General features: G+C 43.2%; 2 protein-coding genes across 5 annotated transcripts; both read left to right on the top strand.

The window, feature by feature from the left end:
• The first annotated feature begins 2,598 nt into the window (after positions 1-2,598).
• tango2 (transport and golgi organization 2 homolog (Drosophila)) lies at positions 2,599-15,954 on the top strand. Of its 4 annotated transcripts, XM_030358643.1 has the most exons (10): positions 2,599-2,748; positions 3,425-3,548; positions 7,174-7,262; positions 8,526-8,645; positions 9,180-9,297; positions 13,312-13,379; positions 13,626-13,773; positions 14,081-14,182; positions 14,276-14,439; positions 14,568-14,824. In XM_030358643.1, the coding sequence occupies exons 2-9, from the start codon at positions 3,493-3,495 to the stop codon at positions 14,391-14,393; spliced, it is 819 nt and encodes a 272-aa protein (XP_030214503.1). In that variant the 5' UTR covers positions 2,599-2,748; positions 3,425-3,492; the 3' UTR covers positions 14,394-14,439; positions 14,568-14,824. The 4 variants fall into 4 exon arrangements, with proteins under 4 accessions (XP_030214503.1, XP_030214500.1, XP_030214501.1 ...); XM_030358640.1 differs by lacking the exon at positions 14,276-14,439 and having other exon boundaries at positions 14,568-15,954; XM_030358641.1 differs by lacking the exon at positions 14,276-14,439 and having other exon boundaries at positions 2,603-2,753; positions 14,568-15,954.
• Positions 15,955-18,091: 2,137 nt separating this feature from the next.
• dgcr8 (DGCR8 microprocessor complex subunit) lies at positions 18,092-27,335 on the top strand. The gene is given in 19 exon segments (XM_030358294.1): positions 18,092-18,233; positions 18,487-19,458; positions 20,629-20,794; positions 21,333-21,475; positions 21,857-22,146; positions 22,148-22,334; positions 22,336-22,354; positions 22,609-22,623; positions 22,626-22,741; positions 22,744-22,807; positions 23,216-23,317; positions 23,525-23,623; positions 23,900-23,982; positions 24,328-24,384; positions 24,386-24,423; positions 24,630-24,742; positions 24,973-25,100; positions 25,241-25,354; positions 25,571-27,335. Coding segments are annotated over 18 exon segments (2,517 nt in total). The 5' UTR covers positions 18,092-18,233; positions 18,487-18,759; the 3' UTR covers positions 25,655-27,335.
• The last annotated feature ends 28 nt before the right edge of the window (positions 27,336-27,363 follow it).

Raw genomic sequence — 27,363 nt, 5'->3', positions numbered from 1 at the left:
TTAAAGGTACATTGGGTGCTCAACATCCAGGCAAACCGTGAAACAAATATCAAAGAGTACACTAGGTATAATTGAAATAAAAATCAAAGGGTTCTCCTCCTTCGTAAACAGGCTCCCACAGGATGAGTTAAACAATAGCGTAGTAAGCTCAACTGATTGACAGCTCGTCGGTCCTCAGGCTCGCCTCCCTCAAGGTATATTTCATTTTAAGCAATTTTGAGGTAACATACAAAATAATGTACATTGACATGCAAACCACTTGAATTTAAACGATATGGCAGTTAAAACCCTGCGCACACACGCAATAGCCTACGACCTGCAACTTGCAGGTCGCAAGATAATAAGAATGTTTCGTGCAATTGTATATTCGTCGATATTTTCCCAATACAATATATATATATTAAAATATACATACCTCAATGCATCCCCTTTCATGGTGCACGTCGCTTTCCTCGTTGTAATCAGACAGGCAGGTGGACAGCGATATGCTGAACGCGGTGCAGGCAAGTTGGCTTAACGTTACTGTAAGCGACTATTACAACCTTCCAGATCTGCTCGGCTATTTGCTTCTACTGGCTCCTTATCAATAGCGTTTCTCAGTGTCAAAACATCTGAATAAAAGTTACTCACTTCACTTATTTCCAACTGCAAGATTGTGTAGCCCGGTATTGGTAGGCTACTATTCATCACCTCTTCCCAAGACAGTGGTTGATGCGACGCTGACGAGTAAATATGCCCGCCCATCACCCATCTCTGAGTTTGAAAGAGAGAATAACTATTGGTGACGTTAGGCCTATAATAGCAATGTTTTATCATTGATTATGTGTTGATTATAGGATATGTTGGTTTATATTCCTATGGATGACTTCTGTAGCCTAATGAAAATAGCCAATGCATAATACGAGGAGATATGATATCAATATAATTTTGTAAATGACTCGAATCAGCATTTTTATATAAATGGCAGTTTGTGTGAAGTGGATATAACCGCTTATTTAAACATGCACGTTTCAGAAACTCGACCATCTCAACAATGCAATGTCAGGCTAGCAGATATTAAATGTATACATCCGGCTGTTTTTTTCAAAGTAAAGTGCGTCATGACGGAAATTAATTGTATTTTCACAATAAAGCAACCAGGCACTAATAGAGGCTAATTTAAACGTTTTCTAAGATAATGGAAAGGATATTATGTAGACAGAGCGGCCATGAAAACGACCACACCATTTTAGCATGAAACAAAACTCAATTAAGAGTGCATTTGGTTAGCATTAAACATTAAATTTGACTTTACGTTACAGTCGGTGACTGAGTAGTCTTTAGGCCTACTATCAGTCTGAATTGGGCAGGCGGGTCAGGATTTTTAGGTAGTCTAACAATCCAAACTTCCATATTTAAAGAGTCAAGACTCTCAACTCTGTCTACCGAGGGGAACTGGGAATCTGTCAGCATCATTCATCATTATTATCAGTGTAGTGGTTATGGTTTGCAGCCAGAGGTGGTGTATTCCTTCCCTTATATTCACATCCTAATTTATAGGCCCATTGAGAAAGATGCCTACCCCCTACCTGCTTATCAATGAGACGAGTCTATATTCCTTCTCATTCGATTTGGAAGAAAGTGAAAATAATATTTTCTTGTGACTGAGCTGCAGACTATTTTAAGAAATTTCCCCCGGGATTAATGAAGTTATCTGAGTCTGAATAATCTTCATCCAAGACAACTGATTATGTAAACATGAAAATTATTAAATGACTTTGGATTTATCTGTTTAATGCAATATCAGCTTCTGCCAGCAGATGCCAGTGCGGAGAAAAAGGATTCACCCTTTAATTAATTGGAGCATCATAATCATTAGTATCTTATCTTTGCCTACTTGTTCTACTCATTAATTCGATTAGATGGTAAAAAAAAAACCTTTCTCATCAACATTTTCCACGCAGGTTTGACCAAGTGATTTTATTCGTTGGATATTATTATTCAGAGATCATTTTACAATAATATAAAAAAATAAAAGATAATTGAAAACAATTATATCATTACAATAGGTATCCACAGATTCTCTGTGAATACCTAATGCATATTGTTCAGTCAATATAGTATTATAGCTTGTTATTATTTCAAAATAGTTTTGCTTAGTTCATCATTCGCTTACATTATGTTTTTATTCTTTGTCATTGCTAAATAAACACACTGTCTGGGAGCAATACAGCGTTCATGTCTTTTTCTTTCCGCTATTTCCGAATGGCCATGGCCTTCTTGCAGTTATAATTTTGTATAAAGGGGGCGTTTGCACCCTTTGCTTAGTTACTGCATGTGTATTTATCTAGTTTTTACCTTTTGAGTCTGACCAGCGAAAGGTCTCGATGACAGATGTTGGGAACCACTGGACTAGATTGAATACTTTTACTTTGCAGAACAGATCAATTAAATAAATCAATTAATCTCGCTGTGGTTCAGCTTTAGATATCAGAAATCAGAAAATAACTTTAAATAATAATCTCAAAATGTCATAATCCACGTCGAAAGGGTGTTTATTGTTTTTATCGTTTCACGTTTTGTTTGACAGCCTTGCCTTTACAGGTGCCGTAAAGCGACCGCCATAGCGCATGCGTAGTATAGATCTGTCAGGACCGGACTGACTGCTCGAGTTGTTGTTACTATTTAATTGCACTCGTCAGACATTCAAGGTTTCAACAGCAAGTTAAGGCTTGCGGGGACTGTAACATCTTCGTAGTTGCAATACGTGTAAGGAAAGTAGAAGTATTTTTAAACAAAGCAAAACACCAAACTTTGTTGTCCTTACAGTGTTTTAATAACAGTGTGCTTTGTGGAGGTGGGGGGGGGGGGGGTATGTGCGATCCTTTGGCTACGCGACATCATACTGTTGATACAACAATCTGCTAGCAAGCGAGTTGTTTTTCCAAAAATAATTGCATCTTATTTCTATTTTGCGAAGATGTATTTATTAGTGATTACGTCAACGTGTCGGTCAGTTGCCACTCGGTCACAACTTCTACCTGTAAGATCATACGTTTCTGAAGTTCTTTCGTTATGTCATGGTAATGCACTTGGATGACTAAGTAATTCACGCTCGGACAACTCTTGCCTTACTCGTGTTTCAGTTGGTAACTTACTAATTTGTCCGAGTTCCCTATTTAGTTTAGCCTCATGTCATGTGCGACCCATGATTCGCATTGTACATCGCTCCTTGGTCCAGGCACATCGTGATACCAGTCTTATCTACTAACGGATGGTCAATCCACTTTTTGCACACGCAGCCAAGCTATGCTTTCTGTGATGATGACTGGCATGAACTTCCACCATACCTTTTATCATGTGGCCCTCCTAAAAGACACAGACTAATACTAATTTATCCATGCAACCACTCAATCATACCTGTCATGTTTGTCTGATTTCTTAGATGTGAACATGAGCACGCCTTGAAAGTAACTCTGGACTGTACAAGCCGTCTCTCCTTCATCATCCCTCATGTGCATACTCTTTTTCAAGTTTGACCCACGGCCAGCATCCAAAAATGCCTACAGGTAGGACTTCACCAACTGTTATTTATGCACACTTTGCCTATATGATGTAATTTTACATAGACGCTATTCTTTACTGCACATATTGTATTGCACATTATTGTAAATACTGAGAGAGCCATCCGTTCTGTATTTATTTTATCGTACTTTGTCTTATCCTACGCTATTCTTTCAACTTGTGCTAACCTTTTGTGTGACCATCCTGAACTTTTGAGTTCACATTCCGTTTTCCTCATGGTTGGTTTCAGTTCATCATGAACCAGGAGGGCTGCGTTCTCCCGAATTAAAAAATCGTCCTACCGATAAAGGGTAGCAATTCAAACTCAATTGGGTATTAAATTGATCCCCAGACAAGCCATACTCCTTCAAATTAGAGGAACGCAATCTTGCTATTTGGATTTTCTCACGAGGCTACCCTTTGGCTCCTGAAACGTCTGTATCTCCTGCATCAGGATCAGGTGGTGTATTTATCTGCTCCTGTGTTTTCCTAACCTCTTCATAACTAGGTCTGTTTCTAAGGCTTTATAACATACCCAAAGCAAATAGAGCAGTGGTGGCAAAGGTGCACACATTCTTTACCCAAGTAGAAGTACAAGTACTAGACTCTGGTAAAAGTACTGATTTAACTTCTTTACTTAAGTAAAAGTGAGAGAAAAAAAAGGTACAAGCTCTGATATACACTCAAAGTCTAAAGTATTAGCCCACTGACCTTTCTACTGGCTGTTTCTGTGCAAAGCTAACTGACCGTCACGTCATATTGATATAATTCGGAGAGTGTTAAAGTTAAACCATTATAACTTCCATTATAACATTATTTTCCAAAAATGGAAAATAATGAACATTAACTTAACGCCAATGTGCAAATCCGTTTTCAATGTCAGCAACATATCATGTGTGATATGCACCGATGGCTTCACCAAGGGAACGTCTTCATTATGTGTAATTGGTCCTGTCCATTTAGGTTGAAACCAGTCTTGATGTGGGGAAGGTGTGCAATGATGCAAGAAAAAAAAAAAAAAAATATTGATAATTCCCCTCAAATGCATTAAAACGAAGGTACAATTTTTTGTTTATTCCAAGGAGTAGAAAGTGTTCAAATTTATTTATTTTTTGTGTTTTATGCGATCTTACACAACTTTGACAAAGCAACAAGGGTATGACATCTTTTTTTGTTGATCAGCGAGTCTAGTCAGAGTGATATTGCTTGGACTTTTGGAAAATTGTTTACATGCTTATTGGGGTTGACTGCTTTCCCATATGTTTAACTGCCTTATGACGTATTTGCAATTAGGAGGGAGAGGCTTTACCTGGTACTGGGTAAATGAAAAAAGGGAAGCATTTAATCGGATGATCTTTGAAGGGAAACACCGAGATATATCTAATGTCATTTAGCTGTTGCCTAGAATCAGACGAGTTAAATTCCAATTCGTAAATTCTGTTTCCAGAAGGGGTGATGGCTGGATTAGCCTATCTGTCTGTTAGCCACTTACATTGCCTTGTAGAGTCACAGTAGCCTAGCTAATGTAGCCCTTTAATAAAAATCGGGTGTCAACATCCTAGTTCCGCCTATTTATCTGCGCTCTGCCGTAAGCGATAACTTTCCTACAGCAGGCGTTGCAGACTAGTTGACAAAGAAACATTCACTGTGTTCACGGTGTGGTGTAAGGTCAGCGCCTGGAGGCAGTTCTGTGGTTAGCCTCAGTTCGTCTCTCTCTGTGCCGTGTCCTCTGAGCGTCGGGTTGGCTATCAGGAGTTCAGAGGACCGCACCACCTAACTCAAAGCTCAGGAGAGATGAAATGTAGGCAAGGCGGATATCGCTGTCTGATAACAAGGAAAGACTTGTTGGGAGAGTCTGAGTCCCTCATTGGTGTTGACATCAGCACTGAGGGCTAGCAAAAAACAACATTTGCAAACACTGTAATCAAATGACCTAGCTCACTAATGCGTTGGAATCATCTTTCTTAGTTCTTAAATAAGAAGCAACTTTTTAAGTGTTCTAAACTTAATAATGGATTTCTAAATGTCATTCAATCCCTCCTCCAAGTGGCCTCTAGCCAGCTGTTGATGATCCTACCATAGAGGAGCTTGCCTCTACATCCCCTAATTATCATTCAACCTTTCCATGCGTAAGCGTTTGCCACAGTCGTTTCCTTGTGTGCTTTGGGGACGTTAGAATGCTGTGCAAATCTGCCGTTAGTCCTGTGATCTCTTATTGAGTCTATGCGACCGGTCTGTGCCCTCAGCGCAAGATGAATGAGGATATTGTAAGAAAAACACAGGATGTTTGTTATTGCTTCTCTGGTAGCTCAATTAACCTTCTAGAGACTCATGGGGATGACCTTTTAACTTATACGGCAGAAAGATGGCAAACAATTATTAATATTTCAAATGGTTTCGTGTCTGCTGTGGTTCCTGCCTAACACCGTAACAGACTTCTGCATGTTAAGGATTATTAAAACATTGGCCATGAGGGCCTTAGGGTTAGGTCTTAGCCTTTGAGTGTTTGTGTTTGTGAGCACCTGCACTGCAACTGCAAAAGCCTTTTCTCTCAATACCGATTATGTAAAAAGTGGTCACAGTCTTTCTTGATCAACCACCGACCGAATTGACCTGCAGACTTATCTAGGTAAACCACAAGCTCACCGGACACGTTCTGCTTTGTGAGCTTTGTCCGGAGGTCTAGAGCTGCTTTCAGTGCCCCTGTTTCCTAGCCGTATCCAGCCTTTGATGCTCTTCCTCTGTGGGCATCATCAAAGGGGGTCCTCCTGCCAGCCCTCCACCTCCCCCTCCTCCAATCCGCTGGAGCCCACTCCGTCTATTGCGAAAATTAATTACCGAAATTCTGTACTTTGAGGCCCCTGGCAGAACAGTGTGGCTCTAATGCCTCCCCTCTTTCAGACGGCGGTAGTACCGATAAAAGGTAATCGGTACTCCAACGGCGGAGGAGTACCGATAAAAGGAGCAGCTCAGCACGCTTGTCTTGGGACCCTGTGCAACTTTTGACGGCGGAAACGCCAATATAAGCGAACCGTGCCGCACCGAACGACCGCACCGCTCGGTGGAAATAACTGAACGGCTGGGAGAGAGGGAGAGTTAGAGGGAGAGGGGGGGCAGCAGCCGACAGCTCTGCAGGGATCCTAGGGACAGTCACTGCAGAGATTTCTGGCATCTACCATCAATCAACCCAAGGCCTTCCGCCAGCTCGATTACCATAATTATAAACCCCAGACCCCCAGAAATGATTGGGAGATGGATTGGAGGACACAACACTTCTCAGATGACAGAGAGAGGTACTATTAATTCAAATTGAGTTAATCTAAGGCTCTGTTCAAAGTGTGAGGATATATGCACGTTCATGGGTTTAGACAAACAATGTGGGGGGGAGGAACAAAGATAAGGGAGAAGTGATAAGAAGTGGTGGTATGTGAGAGCGTCCTCTGCGCAGAGACAGTTGGGGATCCAAAATGATTGATTCCCCCATGTGACCCTTGTGGAGCCTCTCCAGCTCCTCACTCAAAATGTTCCAACAAGGGTCTGGGATGGAGCAAAAATAGTAAGATCCAATGTTATTCTTTCTCTTTCTATCACTCGACTCTGTCTCCCTCTCATCTCTCCTCGTCTCTTCAGGCTGATTTTGGCTGCAAACAGAGATGAGTACTACAGCAGGCCGACCAAGGCGGCAGACTACTGGGCGTCCAACGGCGATATCCTCAGTGGTGAGTGTGCACTGCAGCTGTGATGAACTGGTAGCGGGGTTAGTAGCATGCCTGTCCATGGTGCCAGCAGCACCAACCAAGTGTTGTTCTTGTATCCAGACCAAGAGGTTTCTGGAAAGAGGAAGAAAAACACCAAGAACCATTGAATATTTATTCATCTGTGGTCGTCTCGTTTGTTTTTCTCAACAACAAACTAACTATCGGCCTTCTTTACCCCTATAGAATCAAGTCACGTCTTCCTGTTTCAGTCGCTGTGGGTCCCCTGCCCTCGGTATACAATCTTTAATTGACCCACGTTCCCCCTCCAATACACTACTGTGCTACTGGCATGAGAAATCAATCATAGCCTTCTTCGACTGAGGGAGGAAACACAGAGCCCTGCCCCCCCCTCTATAATAGAGCAGTCCGGACTCCTGAGGTGGAAGCCTTAATTGATGGCTGCCTTTATACGGTGTGACACGTATACATGGTCCAAGGCTCTGTCCTGCTGGAGGAATAGTGTGACAGAGGGAGGTAGTGAGCTGTACTTCCCCCCCTCTCTCCCCCGCAACCCCCTCTGAGGGACCCAGTTTAGTGCTCCTGACCGCTCCCAGAGGAGAACCTCCTCTTCCACTTTAGATCAGTGGCAGGACTAAGTGGACCTCTCTGATATTGATCCAGCGGAATCCATGGCGGACACACCTAGTCTAGCTATTGACTGATTCTTACCCCATCCAATTACATTCAAGGCGGCCACTTGTGATTATGATGCAAACTATGGCTGGCAATATGTAATATGCCTGTATTATAGTGATGTATACATAGGGGGTTATGTAATCTACAGAAAAGCAAGCAATAAAACACTTTTAATGCCTTCACGTGGACGAAGGTCCGGCCAAGCCATGCAACTGATTGTCGTAACTATTCCGAACCCTCTTTACGATACCCTTAGTGTTGGCTTGTGCGAGTCAAACGTCATGCGTGTCAAACCAAAAGTAGATCGGGTCTTGATAATAATAGGCGCTATGATTATATGTTACGCTTCATTTTTTATGAACTGCTTGAATTGTTGATAATCAACAGGATGATTGGCAAAACAAGCTAATATTGTTTTGTTTTGTAATTAAGTACTGGGTAATCATTACTCATTATATTCCTTGTATTATTACTGCGCTTGTAAATAAACTCGTGAATAAAGTATGGAATTGGGGATAATCTCAATCAGACACTGGGACTGGTTGGATACTGTTTCAAATTTCTCATCGGTTACACTATGTTTCCCAGGCCTAGACCTTGAAAATGGCAAGGAAGGTGGAACATGGCTGGGAGTCACCAAGACGGGCAGGCTGGCCGCCATCACAAACTACCTGGAACCAAAGCTCAACCCTGACGCCAAAGGAAGAGGTGAGGGAACCAAGTCAAACCAGCAAATCATGAAGGTTTTCATCATGTCCAAACCCTGCTTTTATGAAGGGTTATTAAAGGGTTATGCCCACTCACTTCAATTGCAGTTATTGATAAGTTACACTGCATTTGTCCAACAAATCTCACTCTCTCTCCTCTCAGTACTGACTATGAGACTCTCTTTCCTCTCAGTACTGACTCTCTGTGTCCCTCTCCCTCCCTCTTCTCAGTACTGAACCTCTCTCCTTTTCTCTCTCTGCTCTCAGTACTGTGTGTGTGTGTGTGTGTGTGTGTGTGTGTGTGTGTGTGTGTGTGTGTGTGTGTGTGTGTGTGTGTGTGTGTGTGTGTGTGTGTGTGTGTGTGTGTGTGTGTGTGAATATAGATGTCTTTATGTCCAATGGAAAACGAGCCAGTCATATTGCGAAATTGGATCAAAACATTGACATGTGATCCCATTCAATCGTTAACCTGATCCAGCCAATAACATAGCTCTTCACTACGCTGTGTCTTCTTCCCCCATCCCTCCCCAATCAGGCTTCCTGGTGGCCAACTACTTAATAGACAGAGACCTGGACAGCTTCTCCTACTTGAAAAAGTTGTCGACAGAAGGTCACCTGTACAACGGCTTCAACCTGCTCACTGCAGAATTCAAGTAAGTGGAAGGTGGAGTGAGTACTAGCATCGAAATGGTTACTTCTCTATTTTTTAATGCAAGGAAACTGCTGTATCCTTATCACACCCTTTGATCAGTTAGTCTTTGGAAAACCAACAAGCGGACATTTTTTAATTAGCGGGGAATTTACTTTTTCAAGCATTTCCTTCAAAGTCATTATAAGTGCCCCTTTTCTTTGGCTAATGGCCTCATTTGCTGTCATTGAATATGCTGTAGATGTGGAAGAAATTCATTTAACACTGGTAAATGGCAGTGGACTCCTTACAGGGCAACAAAGCTTAGCAAAGCATGACAGGATAATTCCCCCCCCCCCCCCCCCCACCCTTAAACATTAATCAGGTGTTTAGGGTGAACAGCAGAGGGGTGTTTGTCATCTTCTCTGCTCCATCACTCTGCGATCCTTCTCTCCAGAAGCCTGCTGTGATTACATTTCCTGACCTAGCGGAGAGAGGCCAAGGAAGAGAGAAAGAGGCCAAGGAAGAGAGAGAGAGGCCAAGGAAGAGAGAGAGAGGCAAAGGAAGAGAGAGAGAGGCCAAGAGGAAGGGAGAGAGGGAGAGAGAGACAGGGAGAGGGAGAGAGAGACAGGGAGAAGGAGAGAGAGAGAGGGAGAGAGAGAGAGAGGGAGGGAGGGAGAGAGAGGGCGAGAAAGGGAGAGGGGGAGGGATCTCAAAGTGGGCACCAACAGACAGCCACTATCCAGGAGGCCTCTTCGGCATGGCAACGAGTCTCCGGGGTTGTTGTTCAGCCGTCTGGGAGGATGTGGTCCATAACCTTTGGAGGCAGGGGGCCCGGGGAGGGATCATGCCCCCACTCCTCTAGTGGACCTGGGTGTTGTGATGATTATCATATCCTGGTGATGTGAACTCTTGCAGGATCCCCACACTGGGGGCTTTCCCAGCCAATCCACTACACACTCTTACCTCGCTCCACACACACAGTCAGTAGGGCAGACTGTCAGTCAGCCTGTCTTTTTTGATATTGTTATGTTTGCTACGGGTGACTGGCTGTGTGCTCTCTGGCATATTTTCACGGCTGTAGACCACCCCAAACTGTTCTTCTTTTGTTTGTAAGATGGGGGTTAGTGGTGGATAGGGGAGGGGCTGTCTCTCTTTTGGTGGGGGGCTCTCTGTAAAGGCATCAGTTGCTGGTCAAAGGCTCTGCGATGGGCTTGTGGGCCGCAGCAGGGGTTGCCAAGTTCATCCTTTGATGCGTTCAGGCCGGTCATCACAACTGGCTCTAATGTTGATCATACCGTACTTATACCGCGGGCGTGTGTGTCTTTGAAGCCAAACCATATCATCCAAGAAATTGTCTTCCCTCTCCCCAATGTCTTCTGAGAAATGTTCCTTCAAGGAAAACAGATCTTTGAGTGAAAGAATCGCCCCCACTTAGACACTTTCAGTCAGAGGACCATGCATGTAGTTTATCTCTCTCCATGTCTTGAAGGTTCGTCGGTTCTAAATAGATGTATAGTGATATGATCAGATACCATCTAACAAGTAAAAACGATTTATTATTGTTTATGTTTAATGACATGTTATTGAAACTGCTATACTTTGCCAAGGCTGGTTGGGTTAAATGGAATGTATGGAATGCATGGAGGTCATGTGATCGCGCAGAAAAACCCAACGATGGATTCCAGATGTGCTCGAAAGGGTTCTGTTAATTTTGGCTTCAACGTTGTTAATATGGAGTCATATTTTTTATGTTTATTATTCAAATGTGAACACTGATGCGTCGCATTACCCTATTTTTCTGTTTTTGGTATGAAGTCACTCAGGTCCCTTCCAGATGTGTTTCAACCCCACTGTATGTATTTTTTGAACCAAACCAACCCCAACAGACAATTAGAGAGCTGTAATCTGTCTGGAATATTTGAGGATGCATTGGGGCATCTAACAACTATAGTCGCGTTCCCTACACTGACACTAATTATTCACGTCTGTGTATGTTAAAGTGGTGTCAAGTTACCCTATGACTCAGTATGTAATCATGCACATTGCTCCATGGCAGGTAACATCTTAACTTAGAAATTGTGCTTGGAGATTTGAAGATGAAACATACATTGTGCTTGGAGGTTTGAACTTGGGTCATACATTTTGCTCATCCACTCATATTTCTGAAAGGCCTTCAATCTTTTGAGGAAGAATGTGAAAATTACACTTTTTGGTCAAGTTAGGCCATATATTCACTGTCATGCTTCCAAGAGGATTAAACCAGCAAAACAAACATGGATGGGATTTCATTTCTGAGACTTTTTTGTTTTTTAACGCATTCCCCATTGTATAATGGAAAATGTAATGTGTGCGTATCTTCTCTTGTATATCTTGTGTCTGACCTTGAGCTCCTCATGTACTAAAGTAATAGCCTTTCAACGTTTTCAGAGCAATCATCTTTTGAATAGAAGCACAGAATCTCACAAAACCAATTTATTATTTATTTTACAAGTTATTATTTTTACGTAACTCTTTAGTATCAAAAAATGTATGTAATAGTAGGGGGCCATTGTCCTGGTGTCCGATACTAGACAAGAGAAGATCCTTTTTTTATTAACACCTGTCTGCCGCCCTTTAATAAAGGCTTTGGTAATGAACGCCAACCTCAGGGGATGTTGGCGGTCTATTTTGAGTCCAAATCTGTCAGCCTGTGAAAAGGATTTGTTTTTAGAAAATCCTGATAGTCTCGTATAGAAAACGGGAAGCTAATCGGGTTCAACGTGTTTCCAGTTGCTGACATTACGTTATGAATGAGAGCCTTAACCTTATATTCTTCCAAACATATTCAGCTGTTCCCGCAGCAGAGGCAGACGGCATCCAACCAGAGATTGTTTTCTCAATTTTTTTTAAGAAATTCAAACCCAAACACATCAGGGATGATCAATATCTCTGACCGTACCGAGATATTCTCATTCTTCATGAAACAGCCCATCATGGTTTTCTAATGGCTAAATCAATGCTCCACACTAAATGTGAAGCTCCCTAAAAAAAAACAGTTTACGCCTTCGAGAAACCGTAGTGCAAAGTAAAGCTGTTCATTTCCCCAAGGATTCCTAACCGACTCTGTGTTTGTGTAGATGATGAGAGTGTCAGAGTTAATGTCAACTCTTTGAAGCCCCGCTTGTCTTGCCAGCTCCACTGCAACAACACAACAGCTGGAAGGAGAGGATATGCACAGCACTGGTCCAACACTGTTCATTAGGGCCGGTCTCCCAGCCAGTGTGTTGATTACCCCTCTGTCCTCCTCATACTGGCTCTACATCATGGGGCTCTACCTCCCACTGGCACCTTATCCAGGGCCCAAACACCCCGCAGAGCACATGTCAACATTCAGGGATCTCTCTGTTCTCGCAGCCTCGGCTATCATAAAAAGAGCTTTCTCTCTCTCACTCGCGCTCTCTCCACTGTGCCAAACTGTTTGCCGAGAATTCAACCTTGCAGTCCTGTGCTGCATGTCGTTCCCTCTCTGTTTCAACTTTCCTGTGTTGTGTATCTGTCGAGAAAGGCACTGAAAATCCATGAATAAAAGTATGGAAAACAGGTAAACTGAATAAGTGAACTAAAAAAGGTAAACTCTGTGTGTCCAATATTTAGATGCAATTCTGGTATCTTTTTGTTCTATGCTCATTGATACATACCGGCTTGCATTGTCTATATGTATAGGCGGCTTGAAAGCCGGTTCTGTGTTAATAGTAAATTATTGCTTGTAAGGGTTGTATTGCAAAGATCATGGAGGAACACACTGTGGAGGAACGCTATTATGTAACTTTTTATGCTAGTCTAAGGATTTTATACCATATAGGCTGACAAAGGGGCTGTCTTTCAGCAGGAGGACCAGATTCCTTAAACAATCCTGCTGTCAGGACTTTTTAAGTCCCTTTCTGGGCCCTCGAAGCAGACTGATCCTTTTGAACTGCAGCGATAAGCAGACATGAAGGGAATTACGTTCCGACTCAAACAGCCACTCTAATTTTCCATTTGACTGTCTCCCATCCAGTGCCAAAGAAGACATTGTGAGTTACTATGGAAACAGAGGGAGCTCCCAGCCGATCCGTCTGAAATCAGGTCTGTGTATTAACGTTTGCTGTAGTAACGGTTAAAATTGATACTTGCCTCCCCTGCCGGCCCCCCTGTTGCCCTCCATGATAACCCTGGTCGTGGAGGTCTATTGATTTTATTAGGAATAATGTCACAATCCATGTGGATTTGTCGTTTTATATGTGACTATATTTATTCGACGCCTGTCAATCATGTCTTCCTGTGCACGTGGTGTACGGCCCCTCCCTTACCTGTGCCCCATCTCTCTGCTAGGCATCTATGGCTTGAGCAACTCTCTGTTGGAGACACCGTGGAGGAAACTGGACCACGGCAAGTGCCTGTTCACCAGCGTGGTGGAGCAACAGCTGTCCGGGGACAGACTGGTGCAGGACCTCATCACTGTCCTCAACAACCAGGAGCTGTAAGAGCTGTTTAGTGGTATTTGTGTAACTTCTGGAATTGTAGACACATTTATCCAAAGTGACTGCATTCAGATCAATAGGGAGCAGGTAGGTCTCTAGGCCTCTTGCTCACTGCTACCAATGGAACACCTGAGCCTTCTGCCCCTGCAAGCACCCCTTTGCGTACAACTTTTAAAGAACCAAACATGCCTTTCTTTTTTTCAAAAGAACCAAGGCGGTATCTACTTCCAGGCCTTTTTGGCTTGTATTTTGATTGTGTGGGCATTATGCATTGGTATAATCGTTGTATGTGTCTCTGCCCTAAAGGACCACTGACCCAGCCATACAGAGACAGGGTCAGGGCTTCGACAACGGGATACTGCCGGCCCTCTCATCGGTGTGTGTTCGCACTCCTCATTACGGCACAAGGTCAGTGTCCTCCAGCTACCCCTCTCCATGGTTGCCTTTGCTCCTCCGCCTCTCTTTCTATTTCCCCCCTTTTTGGTTATCATATTGTTGCAGGACCGGAGTCTTATTTCACCTCTGTAAGCACACAGTGCAGGTCACGATCTCCAAGGAGGCCTCACGTGGCCTCACACAGTGGAAGACACGTTATGAGGATGTTTGTGGAGTTCTGTAGGGAAAGAAGAATGTTACACTTGGCTCACGCTCTGAAATGCTGGCGGGTAGGCTCACTTTTTACTTAATGCTAGCACTCCAGTTGAACCAGTTAAGGTTAACGGTTTGGGGACGTAGTCAGGTTAACAGTTTATATTATTCTCTGTCCCCCTCTGCTTCTCCCTCTCTCTCCCAGGACCAACACGGTGGTCCTGATAGACACTGCAGGGGCCGTGACCTTCGTGGAACGCACCATGCTCAACTGCGACACCAGCCAGTGGAGCAACCAGAGCTTCCAGTTCCAGCTGCAGGGGTGACCACCGCGCCGTGCGGTCAGACGCTCCCTCGCCAACCGCCAGACTCTGCCTTACAGCGTTGCCTCTCCCCACCACCACCACCACCACCACTTCCTCCATAGTCCCACTGTTCCTGCCGCTACGTGACCCAGGAATGCTTTCAGGGGTCTTTTTTGTTTGGATTTTTAAAAGCTGTGAAAGAATTACTTTGCTTATTGTTGCACTATTAATATGGGTTTTGATTTTGGACTTGTTGAATGATGATGCTTGGAATAGAGTAATGTTGTTGGGATAAGGAAGGGGGGAGGCTGTTGATTGGTTGATTTGATCATTGATTATTTCTGTGGATTGAAACATTGCCAAAGATGTAGGGAAATGTAATTTTCGTCCATATGGGCAAAATATAATTGTTGGTGTTTTTATGTTGACATTGTTATCCAATGCAGATGTGTTATGCTTTCAGATCGTCATTGGTCAACTAGACCACCTCATGTGACAATGTCATGATTCTTTCATGACTGCTTTACTCTTCAATTATGTTAAACATTGTCTTCATGCAACTAGACCGTACCTCGGTTTTTATTACTCTATGATTTAATCTCTAAACAATGCACACATAAAAGAACACAATGAAAAACATTGTCTCAATAATCCCATGATTTTATTTATGGATTTGAATTACCAACAGGTAGCAGTATTCATGCCAAACGTAATTTGTTAAACTTTACTTCTTTGCCTGGCACAGCACTAGGATAGCATATTAGCAGCTAATGTTTGCATTAATATGCTATCTACACACATTGCAATACCTTTCAGGCTACAATTGCATTGCATCCTTATTTAAGGGTAATTCATTTGAGTCTGCACTCTGCATGCTACTATTATTAATTACTGTTTTACCAGTACTATTGATTGTAGCTGCATTTGGTATAATACAATAATGTTTCACCAGTGGAGCCTATTTTGTAAAAATAAAATGTATCAAATTGAATCTTCAGGAATGAAGTTGGCTTTGATAAATTAATGTTATAGCTCATATCGGAATCCCAGGCATTGTGTATGAGTTTTATACCTTCCTTCATCAATTTATCAGTTGACTTGCTTGCCATGTGTAATACTGAGAGGATTTTCTGAAGAAGCATCCTTGGTGTCTGGGTTTTGTGTAGAAGGAATGGGACCTGTGATTCTCCTAAAGATAATCTGAAATCAGAGTTGAAGGCAACTAAACTCTGGTACCCTTGAAACACCTAACATGTAATTGAAGTTTAGAATAAATTCTGAATTGTGTTTCCATGTCTTCCTTTAAACAGAATACAGCTCTCAAACAGGGAGGGTGTTGAAACTAGACAAGGTTCCATCAAAATATGTAGACTTGGACAAAAAAATACATGGAGGGACTGATCAGTTTCTGAATTGGATCTGAAACTCTTTATTTATGACCTGGCCAAACTCATCTTCCTCTTCTGATGACATCTGCTAAGAACAGCTATAGAACCGACTGGCTAAAATTATTAAGTACAAAATTAATGATAAATATAACCGCAAGCGGTGATTTACCAAGTCTGAGCAAAATGAAAAGTCAAGAACACACTAATGGAAGATATATAAATATGACATATAATTATGAAGGAAAGATGTTGATGTTGCCCTTAATGCCATACCGTGCGTCGCCTTTCAAGTGACTGGCCTGCAGACCAATGGCCGAATGTCATGTTCAGCATTGTCTAATCGGGATTTGAACTCTCAAACTAAGGATCACCAGTTCAAGTCATTATCCCATTGAGCCACTGACAAACCTGAAATGGAGCCTCATTCATATGATCAAAATATCTATTCATAAGCACACAAAATCCAGAGAACTCCAAACAACATTTCTCAAATGAATTAAGGGCTTTCTTAAAAGCAAATACCTGAAAAATCTTTGAAATTCTGGTGAATTTTTGATTATTTTTGTAGCCTGTGATTCTTTTTATCATGTTAGCTTTAATATGAAATAGTGGGAAAAGTAAACATTTTTAGAGCAGAACAATAGGGTGAAAAAGAAGCATCTGATTTTAGAGATTAATATGATGGAAGGATTTTGAGTCCAGGTCAATCTCGGAAGGAGAAATAAGGCTAGTTCGTAGTTTTTTTTAAATAGCGCCACCTTCGGGTGCAGTACCACAATTTGGGTTTAGTGGGGGGTATTGGTATCAACCCAATAATAGTTGTATGTTTTTTTATACAATAACAAAATGGTCATATAAGAAAAATGGGCTAACTGCTCCAACTTTATTGGCCAATATTTCTCAAATGGAATCAAGTAAAACAAATTCTGTTCGATGATTTTTGTGAGGCTTTAACTAAAGATTTTATGTGGCGATTTTGGTGAATTTTTGATTATTTTTGTAGACGCGTTTATAAATGCGTCTGATTCTAGAGATTAATATCCTGAGAGAATTTTGAGTCCAGGTCAATCTGGTGAGGAGAAATAAGCCTAATTCATGATCTTTTTACAATAGCGCCACCTTTGGGTGCAGTACCACAAATTTGGGTTCATGGGTAGAGGGGGTTATTGGTAACCATACCTGAACATTTCAAGAGTTTTCGACCTACGGTATAGGCTGCAGTAGGACTTTTACAGAATTTGAGGGAAAAACGTTACAGAAACAATAGGGGCCAAGCGCTCGGACCCTGATGAACAATCCAAAATACGGTCTAGAATACAATGTTTTAGGACAATCTTAAAATAAGTGGTTATCTAAGAAAAATAAGAGCATATATTGAGAGTAAAGATTATGGAGCCTGATGTAACCTAGTTTCTAAACCGAGGTGGTAGGTCCCTCAGAGCCGTGTCTACTGGGGGCATATTACAGGATTTTTGGGCGTATATCCTGTGCACTTACTTTTTTGATGATGACGTGTGCACTTACTTGGGAATCAATTTGCGTGCAGAAATGCATTTGCATGCAGTCTCCTGGTTGGCGTGTTTATTCAAACACTAAGTATTAAAACGGTTTTATTTCACAATGATTGTTACCTATGTTTGGATTGTTGAGAATGTATAGATTACTATTAGGCCTATTATAGATATAGATCATAAAGATTTCGATTTGTGTAAGCTATAATTATGGGAATCTAAAGATGTGGACATTTGATGCATGGGCAAAATATCGTGACCAATCCAGGGATATACAGTGTAATAATCATATCCATAAACTTGGTTCCTAATGGCGAAACTGCCACCCTTTGGAAATGCGCTGCATTGCCCTCAAAACCACACGTCTCTCATTGGCCGAACGTAGTGTGTGATTGGCTCGATCTCTACAGCTGTATTTCCTGCCGGCAATTTCCTTCCCTGCTAATACGTTCCATTCAACAAAACAGACAAACGTCGACCAATCAGGTATCGAAGATCCGGCGCGAGGGTGGGTGTCCCGTTTCGGTTTGCGTTAGTAGCACAACTGCAAGATGGCGGAGCTCGTCGTAAAGCAGAATGGCGATGCCTCTAGAATAAAATGATTTTATAAATGTATTTAAGTTAGTTAGAAAGTAAAGTGAATCCTCAACAATTTGATACAATTTTGGTGAGCATTTGACTGGTTAATTTATCGTGTTATTTTATTTCATAGAGGTAACTGTTACGGTTAATTATTGTGAGTATTAGTGGGGCCTGTGTGTTGGCCACATTTAGCCTAATAACTACTAACCTTTTGCTCAAGCATATCTACCATCCCATCTGTACGACCACGCACGGCCATACATTCCGTCCAATTTGTGTGTCGTTTTGCATGGGGGCTGCTGTTTTTGAATTGATTTAAATTGTATTCTCTTTTCTAGCTCTCAGCATTGGAGGATGATCAGTGCCTGCTAGACCCCAACATTAAGCCGAATGCATTGTGATTTCCAATAATTGAGACAGTGATTCTGAAAGCTGTCTACATTAATGAAAAGAACAATGTAGTCAGCTTAGCATATTCAACACCGGTCTATACAGGGACGTCTCTGCATGTGTTCTGAAACCAATCTAGTGTAAACCAGCCTCCCAAGTCAGCCCGATTAAGAAACAATCTGCTTTTTGGTCGTAGCCTGTAGGTTCTAACTCAGAAAGAAATGGAGATAGATGATATTTTACCCCCCCTCCCCTTGGAGCCACCTGCCCTCCCTGACGAGGATAGAGCCCCTCCACCACCTCCCCTGCAAACGTCCAGTGACGCAGACGTAATGGACGTTAGCTCTGGTGGTGATGGATACACACACACCCCAGCAGGGCCCGGGGAAGACAAATGCCCTCATCAACAACCACATCAGCTGCAACTTCTGTCCAAAGGCTCTCTTACTTTTTGTAGCCAGCTCTCAGACGAGGCCAGCGCCAGCGGCAGCACATGCCCCAGAACAGCTAGGCACGCGCCGCCGGTCACCAACTTCCTTCCCGACCTCAAGCTGCTCCGAGATGTTAAGATCAGGGTGAGCTTCACGGAGAGCAATAACAACAACAGCAGCAGCACTAGCAGTAGTAACAGTACTAGCAAGGACAGGAAGGTGCTATTCACAGGCCTGGAGACACCTGGCTCCTGCCCCATGAATGGTGAGTTGCATGACTCAAGTGAGGCAAGTTTAGGGAATGGGCGACAAGATGATGAAGCCGAGTTAGACCAGGAGAACAAGGTAGAGTTTGCGGTTCTCGACGAACTGGACGACTTCTGCGACAACTTCCTGGACCCGGACGAGCGTGAAGATATGGGCTTCACGTCTGATGTCATAGCTCAGCAGGACCGGGGCGAACAAGAGGCCCTGGGCTACTCCTACGAGGTTTGTGCCCTCGCCTGTTTTGCTTGTGTTGGTATTGCATTTTCTCTGAGCTAGTCCCTTGTTGCCAGACTACAGAGTTTCTTCTTTGATAATCTAGATAATCTGTTATAACGGCTTTGAAACCAACCCTTGATATTAAAGCTATCTAGCTTGCACCATGAGAGTTACACAGTGCCTCTTTGAACGTTGGACACGGTTTTACACCAGTATGTTTGGTTGTAAATATGATTACAGTGAAATGTGTCAGTATTCTCTTTATATCATTACTCCTTACTCCTGACTTTGATTAAATGTGTGACTACTGACTTCATCCATGAATCATGTTGCTGTTGCCTTTTGAACAGGAAACATTTGTTTTCTGGTTATTGTGGTGATATTGATTTCATGTCGGTTCCTTTTATTTTTTTCAAATATATTTTTGCAATGCGGTGTGGGTGGATTGGTGGGTGGCGGTGTGTGAAGTTATAACGTCGTTATAAACGGTTTTTCGAATATTCATCATACATTGAATTTCTCCCCTTGTGTCCATCTATTGTGTGCTTCTTGGGTCATTTACACTAGGAAGCGAAGTTAATCAGTTGTTTTCACCTTTCATTTTGATTCTTTTACAAAAATGCCTTCACCTTGAATACAATGTTTTAGGACAATCTTAAAATAAGTGGTTATCTAAGAAAAATAAGAGCATATATTGAGGAGTAAAGATTATGGAAGCCTGATGTAACCCTAGTTTCTAAACCGAGGCTGGTAGGTCCCCAGAGCCGTGTCTACTGGGGGCATATACAGGATTTTTGGGCGTATATCTGTGCACTTACTTTTTTTGCTGATGCCGTGTGCACTTACTGGGAATCAATTTGCGGTGCAGAAATGCATTTGCATGCAGTCTCCTGGGTTGGCGTGTTTAGAAGTTAGAAGTTATAACGTCGTTATAAACGGGGTTTTTTTGAATATTCATCATGCATGAAATCTCCCCTTGTGACCATCTATTGTGTTGCTTCTTGTGGTCATTTTCACTAGGAAGCGAAGTTAATCAGTTGTTTCACCTTTCATTTTGATCGTTTACAAAAATGCCTTGAGTGTTTTCTCATTGTCGTTATGTGTGTGTGTGTGTGTGTGTGTTTGGAAGCGCTCCCCCCTGGTGTTACCCCTTCCCCTAACCTCACTCTCTTTCAGGAGGAGTTTGACCAGGACGTGGATGCTCTGCTGGAGGAGGGCCTGCCCGTGGCCAAGAAGAGGCGCCTAGCCGAGGACAAGTTTGCCGGGGACAGCGACCATGCCTCGGACGGCGAGGAGGGCGGCGTCCAGCCCATGATGACCAAAATCAAGACCGTGCTCAAGAGTGAGTGGAGGCTGGGCTCTGGGTTCTCCAGGAATCTCTGGAAAAGCACCACTATCTTCGCATTTAGTTCCATGCTGCCATGATGAACTCCACCCATAGTGAAGTTATAATAACAATAATAATAATATATTTAATTTGTAGAGCACTTTACATTCAGAAATCTCAAAGTGCTAAAGAGTTTAAGAGAGAGGTAAAAAAAAAAAAACGGTATAGATTTGTGTTGTAGTGCTTTTATAAATTGTTTTAACGTGATACTATTGAAATTCTCCCAAGTTGTGGTCTCGGGGACTCAAATGGTAAGGATGTTTTCTTTTATCTCTTATGTTTGGTACATTTTAACCGAACCACGGAGTGTGTCCTCCTATAATACGTTTATTTGGCCTGTTGTGTATGCACACGATCAAGGCAGTGTGGCTGTTTATCTTTGCATAACCTGAATCAACCCATTTTTTTGATTCAGAGTTGTGGTCCCCTGTCCGTCACAGAAGCACCATAGACTGGTTTTAATGCGTGTGTTCTCCGCCACCCCCCCTCTCAGGTCGGGGGCGACCTCCCACCGAGCCCCTTCCGGACGGGTGGATCATGACATTCCACAACTCGGGCATTCCAGTGTACCTGCACCGGGAGACCAGGGTGGTCACGTGGTCCCGGCCTTACTTCCTAGGCACTGGCAGCATCCGGGTAAGGTGGACGGGGGGGCGTCGCGACTACTTCCTATGCAGGTCTCCATGGATACATTTTTAAAAACGCAGAGAATGTGTCACGTTTTAAAAACCAAGGATTAGTGATATAGTATTATGAACTTTTAAGTATGTGGGCCTTTCATGAAACATAAGGACACTTACCTTTAGTAAACGAGGGTAAAGTACATAGGCATGGATTATAAAAAACGTCTTAAACCTCTTGATTGCTACCACTTCATCCTGACCACCTTTTGTAACTAGTACTGATGTGGTTCTCTTGACTAGGGATGCTTCGATGCTCTCCCTACGCATTGTAATGAAGGTCACATTTGCTCCCATTCACGATCCCCCTCTAATCCTTCTCCCCCCGGCGGTGCAGAAACACGACCCCCCGACCAGCAGCATCCCCTGTCTGCACTACAAGAAGATGAAAATACATGAGGAGAAGGAGCTCAATGGCAATGTGACGCACGATGCAGAGGTGTCCCCCATCGCAGAGGTGTCCCCCATCGCAGAGGTGTCCCCCAACGAAAAGGTGTCCTCCAACGCAGAGGTGTCCTCCAACGCAGAGGTGTCCTCCAACGCAGAGGTGTCCTCCAACGCAGAGGTGTCCCCCGCCATGACCACTGACGAGGCCACGGATGACGCTGCTGTCGTCGTTAACAACGGTGGCGGCGTCGAGGCTATGGAGGAGCCGGATTCAACAGCTCAGGAGGACTCGGCTCCGGATCAGCAGCAGGAGGAGGAAGGAGAACAGGTCAAGGTTGTCCCCATCGCCTTCCCACGCCCCAAGGGGTTCCCGATGTTTTGAGGGAGGCCAGGGGGCCCTGGGGCAGGTCACGGCCAAGGTGGAGGTGTTGCAAGGACGAGTCGATAGGTACAACCCCTTCCCCTCTTACTCGTGAATGAATGAGTGTTTCTGTGAGGATTCTGCTGTGGAGTAGTTCCTGCTAACGTTAGCATGAGGCTATAGCCTGCTGTCATTTTGGTTTCAATTGGACATAGGGTTTAGAAGATAACGGGTGACTGACCCAGGTTAGTACGACGTCTGCTCTTTTTTCAAATAAAACCGCTTTTTGACGCTTGAATTAACGGCCGGCTTGTTTTTTTCCGTTACCCTCATGGTCGCAGGTCTGGAGGACTTCCGCGTTACCTGGGGAAGTGCTTCGACTTCGAGCAGGTGACCGTGAAGAAGTTCCGTACCTGGGCCGAGCGGCGACAGTTCAACCGGGACATGAAGCGCAAGCAGGCAGAGTCGGAGAGGGCCCATCCTCCCCGCCAACCAGGAAGTTAATCACGCTGTCCGTACAGGACACGCCCACCAAGAAAGGTACCATGCCCGGAGGGGTTCTCACCATTCATCTCGTCTTTTGAAATGACAAACCATTGCAACCAGAGAAAGATGCGTGTCAAAACAGCTTTTTCAGAATTATCTTGAATGGGTAAAACCAGATAAAACATAATAAGACATATTTTTTATAATGTTTTAATGCTCACTGAACATGCAGACAATACTCTTTCTTTGCTGTTCTCTCCAGTCTGGAACTTTTTGTGTCTGCTACATAAAAGTCAGAGTTCATCAACTACTTGCTTTTTCTGAAAGGCAGGTGCTGGTTTGTTCTGCGACATGCATCATGTCTTCCTCTAACACGGTCTGCGTAGGCTGGTCCATTCGCCATGTTAACACTAATCTTTCTCTTTTTTCTTTCTGGTTGAATTGATTTCCTGGTTCCTTCAGAGTTTGTGATCAACCCCAATGGTAAATCGGAGGTCTGCATTCTCCACGAGTACATGCAGCGTGTCCTCAAGGTCCGACCCGTTTACAACTTCTTTGAATGTGGTAAGTCTGCTCAGAACACACGCGCGCACTCCTACACGTCGCACACCTCTACAGACACACACAGGCTTCTTGTGTTAATAAGGGTAGATGCCAACAAGTAGCCCTAATGACTTTCAGACTTTCATAAAGTAAACATTAACCTTTTAATGTAAACCCATTGCATTTTGCTTCATACATATTTTGACTGTTGTCATGTGTGACTCACAGAGAACCCAAGTGAACCCTTCGGCGCGTCGGTCATCATCGATGGAGTGACCTACGGCACCGGAACTGCAAGCAGTAAAAAACTTGCCAAGAATAAAGCTGGTGGGTACCATTGTGAATTATGGCGTGGTGGGGCCAGTACATGGTGTACGTCAATTACGCATACCAATGTAATTCTGATCATATAATTCTCTTAAATAGAGTTTCTTATATATATTCTCACACACTTTTCTCCAGCCATTGTCTAATGGCGACCAGTTACTACACCATGGATCCACGCCTATGCATAGAAACTTTTTCAAAGATGATGCGAATCATTGAATCGAATGTCCATTGAGGTTATTTGCTTTTTATTAACTGGTTCCTGGGCAATTGCAGCTCGAGCCACACTGGAAATCCTCATCCCAGACTTTGTGAAACAGACCTCGGAGGAGAAGCCTGTCGAGGGGGATGAGCTGGAGGTAGGGTCATCTTGGTTCTGAATGACGGTCAACTTAGATCACGTTGAGCTATAGCATTGATTTCCAGCCAAAGGGTACTGGGTTCAAACGCCAATGTCTGCATTCTACCGGAAGGTCCCGTCTACTTAGTGACATCACTATAAGTCCATTTAGATATAAATGTCTGCTGAATGATGGTAGATAGTAATGTTATAGTCACTATGATCACCAGGCAGTTGCCTCAGAACTAGACACTTTCTCGTTTTCTTTTCTCGCTCTGTTTTTTCTAACTTTGGACCTGGCTTGCTCTCTCATTCCATTCGTCTGTGGTTGATGTTAAAGGAGTGCTATGTTTTGTCCCCACAGTATTTTAATCATATTAGTATTGAAGACTCGCGGGTGTATGAGCTGACCAACAAAGCAGGGACTCCTCTCCCCGTATCAGATTCTACACGAGTGCCTTTAAAAGGTATGTTTTTAGGTCGTGTTTTATATGCTTTTTAAAGTGATCAAGAAAGTGATCATAATCCATGTTCGCAAAACTGTGTGCTCAAGATGCAATAAGATTAGATAAAATAAATAAAAGAAGTCACATATTGGTTGTTGGTGGAGAGGCAGATTTTCTTTTTATTGTTGCATTGGACATCGGTTGAATTGTCGTCTTGTTGCAACAGAAACCACGGGATGGGGGACACCAGCATCAAGTTTGAGGTGATCCCCGGGAAGAACCAGAAGAGCGAGTATGTGATGACCTGTGGGAAGCACACCGTGCGTGGCTGGTGTGAGTACACACGCACACACGCTCACACTCACTCGCTCATCCGTAATGATGAAACCAATATTGGATTTGTTTTTGCTTTTTTTAATTATTATTATTACTCAGACAAAGCAAGCCGTTTTTAATACTACCTTTGGGCTCTGGGGCTCATTGAGTATCCGTCGTTATAAACCGTATCTATAATGTGCAAAAGTGTCTCTAAAGTGTGCACTTGTTGTGGGCCCTTCCTGCAGGTAAGAACAAGCGTGTGGGCAAGCAGCTGGCGTCCCAGAAGATCCTCCAGATGCTGCACCCCCACGTGAAGAACTGGGGCTCCCTACTCCGCATGTACGGCCGGGAGAGCAACAAGATGGTGAAGAAGGTACGGACGCATCACACGCTTCCTTAACAAGAAGCTATTTTTAACCTGTCTCCGTGCCATTTAAAGTCCACAATGTCCTAATTTTCTTTTAATGACCTCCCTGATTTGTGTTCTGAATCCACATGTTTAATCCCTTCCAGGAGAATTCGGACAAGAGTGTGATTGAGCTCCAGCAGTATGCCAGAAAAAACAAGCCAAACCTTCACATCCTCAACAAACTGCAAGAAGAAATGACGAAGCTGGCCAAGGAGAGGGTAGGAAACGGCATCTCTCAATTACAGAAGAACTGTATGACTTGCCGTCTGGAGGTCATATTAAACATCATCATGGGGATTTTTATTTCACATTCAATTTGGTGAACCACTCAATCTCCAAGGTGGCACACCCGTATTGAACTCGTGTCGTATTTTCTATTTCTATCGCTTTCCAAAAACGTACTGGTTATAATGACAATGTGCTTGTCTTTTCAGGAGGAGACCAGGAAGAAGCCCAAGATGACTATCATGGAGTCCGCCCAGCCAGGCAGCCAGCCCCTCTGCACGGTGGACGTCTAAGTCCAGCAAGCACTGAAGCCCGACACTGTAACACAAACATCCACACATACACACACCATCCTTCACCGTCTTAGACCACGCCCCGGAGACACAATGGCAATACCGTAACGCACCTGAGTAGCCGCTCCGCTTGTACCCACCTGCCGTGTGTTTGTTAGTTTTTCGTTGGCTATGTGGTCGCTGTGAAGGGTCACTTCCAGGGTCCTAGAGCAGGTGTCCTCTACCTCTCGATGCACGGCACCAACAGCACTTGACAAAAACATCATGGGACACGATGCAACGATGTTGTGCGTCCTCCCCTCAACGGCACCATTTTGTTTGTGGTTTTCCGATCGGGAAGCCACGATCTACCGTGTCTGGCTTGTTTGTTCTCCAGATGTTTTGAAAGGGATTGACACATTACACACTTGTATACTTCTACCACATGTTTTTAATAGGAAAAAAGTTAATGAAGTGTTTGTTTGGTATTTTTATTCTTGGTGTTTAGTATTTTAGGCCACTACGGATGTTTCTTTGTTTTTGTTTTGTGTTGCTCTTCTGAAGGTAAGGCAGTGGGTTCCACCATGAGATTTCGTTTTGTGGCGTGACCTATTCAACAAACTGCTTATGCACTCTTGGCCTTTTCAAAGGGCGTCTAAACATGCTGTTAAGACAACAAGTGCTGCATTCAAACAGGATGGGAGTATTGAGTTTTTCTTTGTTACGAGACTTGTTGCCTTTTGGAAACATATCAGCAGAGAGCCGTTGACGCTGCTCCGTCAAGCTAGTGTCTTGCTCTTTACACTAGCAGTGCAGAAACCGAAGCACAGGGCCAAAAAGTACTGTAAGGGGAGATGCACATGGTGTGAGTTCATTTTTGTTTTTCTTTAGGTGTTAGATTTAAACATGCTTAGCTTTTTATGGCAAACAGCCAATGCCGTGTATTTTTGAACCATTTAGCTCGATGTGGTTGTTGCTTTGCGAACATTTGTTTTTTGTGCCCCTGTTGAATTAAGCTTCATGTTGCCTTAGTTGACTCATTTCATGAAGGGCTCTGAATGTGTAAATTGGACCTAAAAAATAAAGCATTTATTTAGCCAATTTTATTGGTGACGCCTATATTACAACAAAGAATAGAAATGCCTAAAGCATGTGCATATTTTTGATAGATGGGTGGTCCATCATGCTCACATCAATCTGCCATAGTCATGTTGTGACTGTTGATCACGTATCTAGTCCGATTTTCACGATTTTTCTAAACAATTAGATAACTTACCTCCTACAGAAATAAGTTTTACACAAAATAAACGGTACATACCAAAGCTTAAATAGTCTCTTACAGAAACACTTAATGTTGCAAACTAAAGAGTATATTACCAGTGGTTTGCAAAAACTGGAAAAACTGCTTTGTATTTGTGTTTAAGTAGTTGGCTTGTGCATTTATTTTCTTGAATGTTAATGGCATAGCGACATTTCTTGAACAAGGCTTTGCTGGTAGGAGTAGATGGCTTGAATGTGTGTGCTTTCCTCCCTTCTGTTCTGTCTTGCCAAGTGTTTGTGGAAAGAAGTTTACACTTGTTGCGATGGAGTTGTGCCTCCAGATTGTCTGCTTGATATGTCGCTGCCTAAATGAAGTAATGATTACAACTTGAGCGCTATGACTATAGGGGTATTCGATATGCAAATAAATTGTCTTGACTAACTTGTGGTTCTGTCTTTTCTTAATCAAC

Source organism: Gadus morhua, chromosome 6, assembly GCF_902167405.1.
Source record: "Gadus morhua chromosome 6, gadMor3.0, whole genome shotgun sequence".
NCBI classification, from domain to species: domain Eukaryota; kingdom Metazoa; phylum Chordata; class Actinopteri; order Gadiformes; family Gadidae; genus Gadus; species Gadus morhua.
Note: the sequence above shows the minus strand (reverse complement) of the source record. Positions and strands in the feature narration are given on the sequence as shown.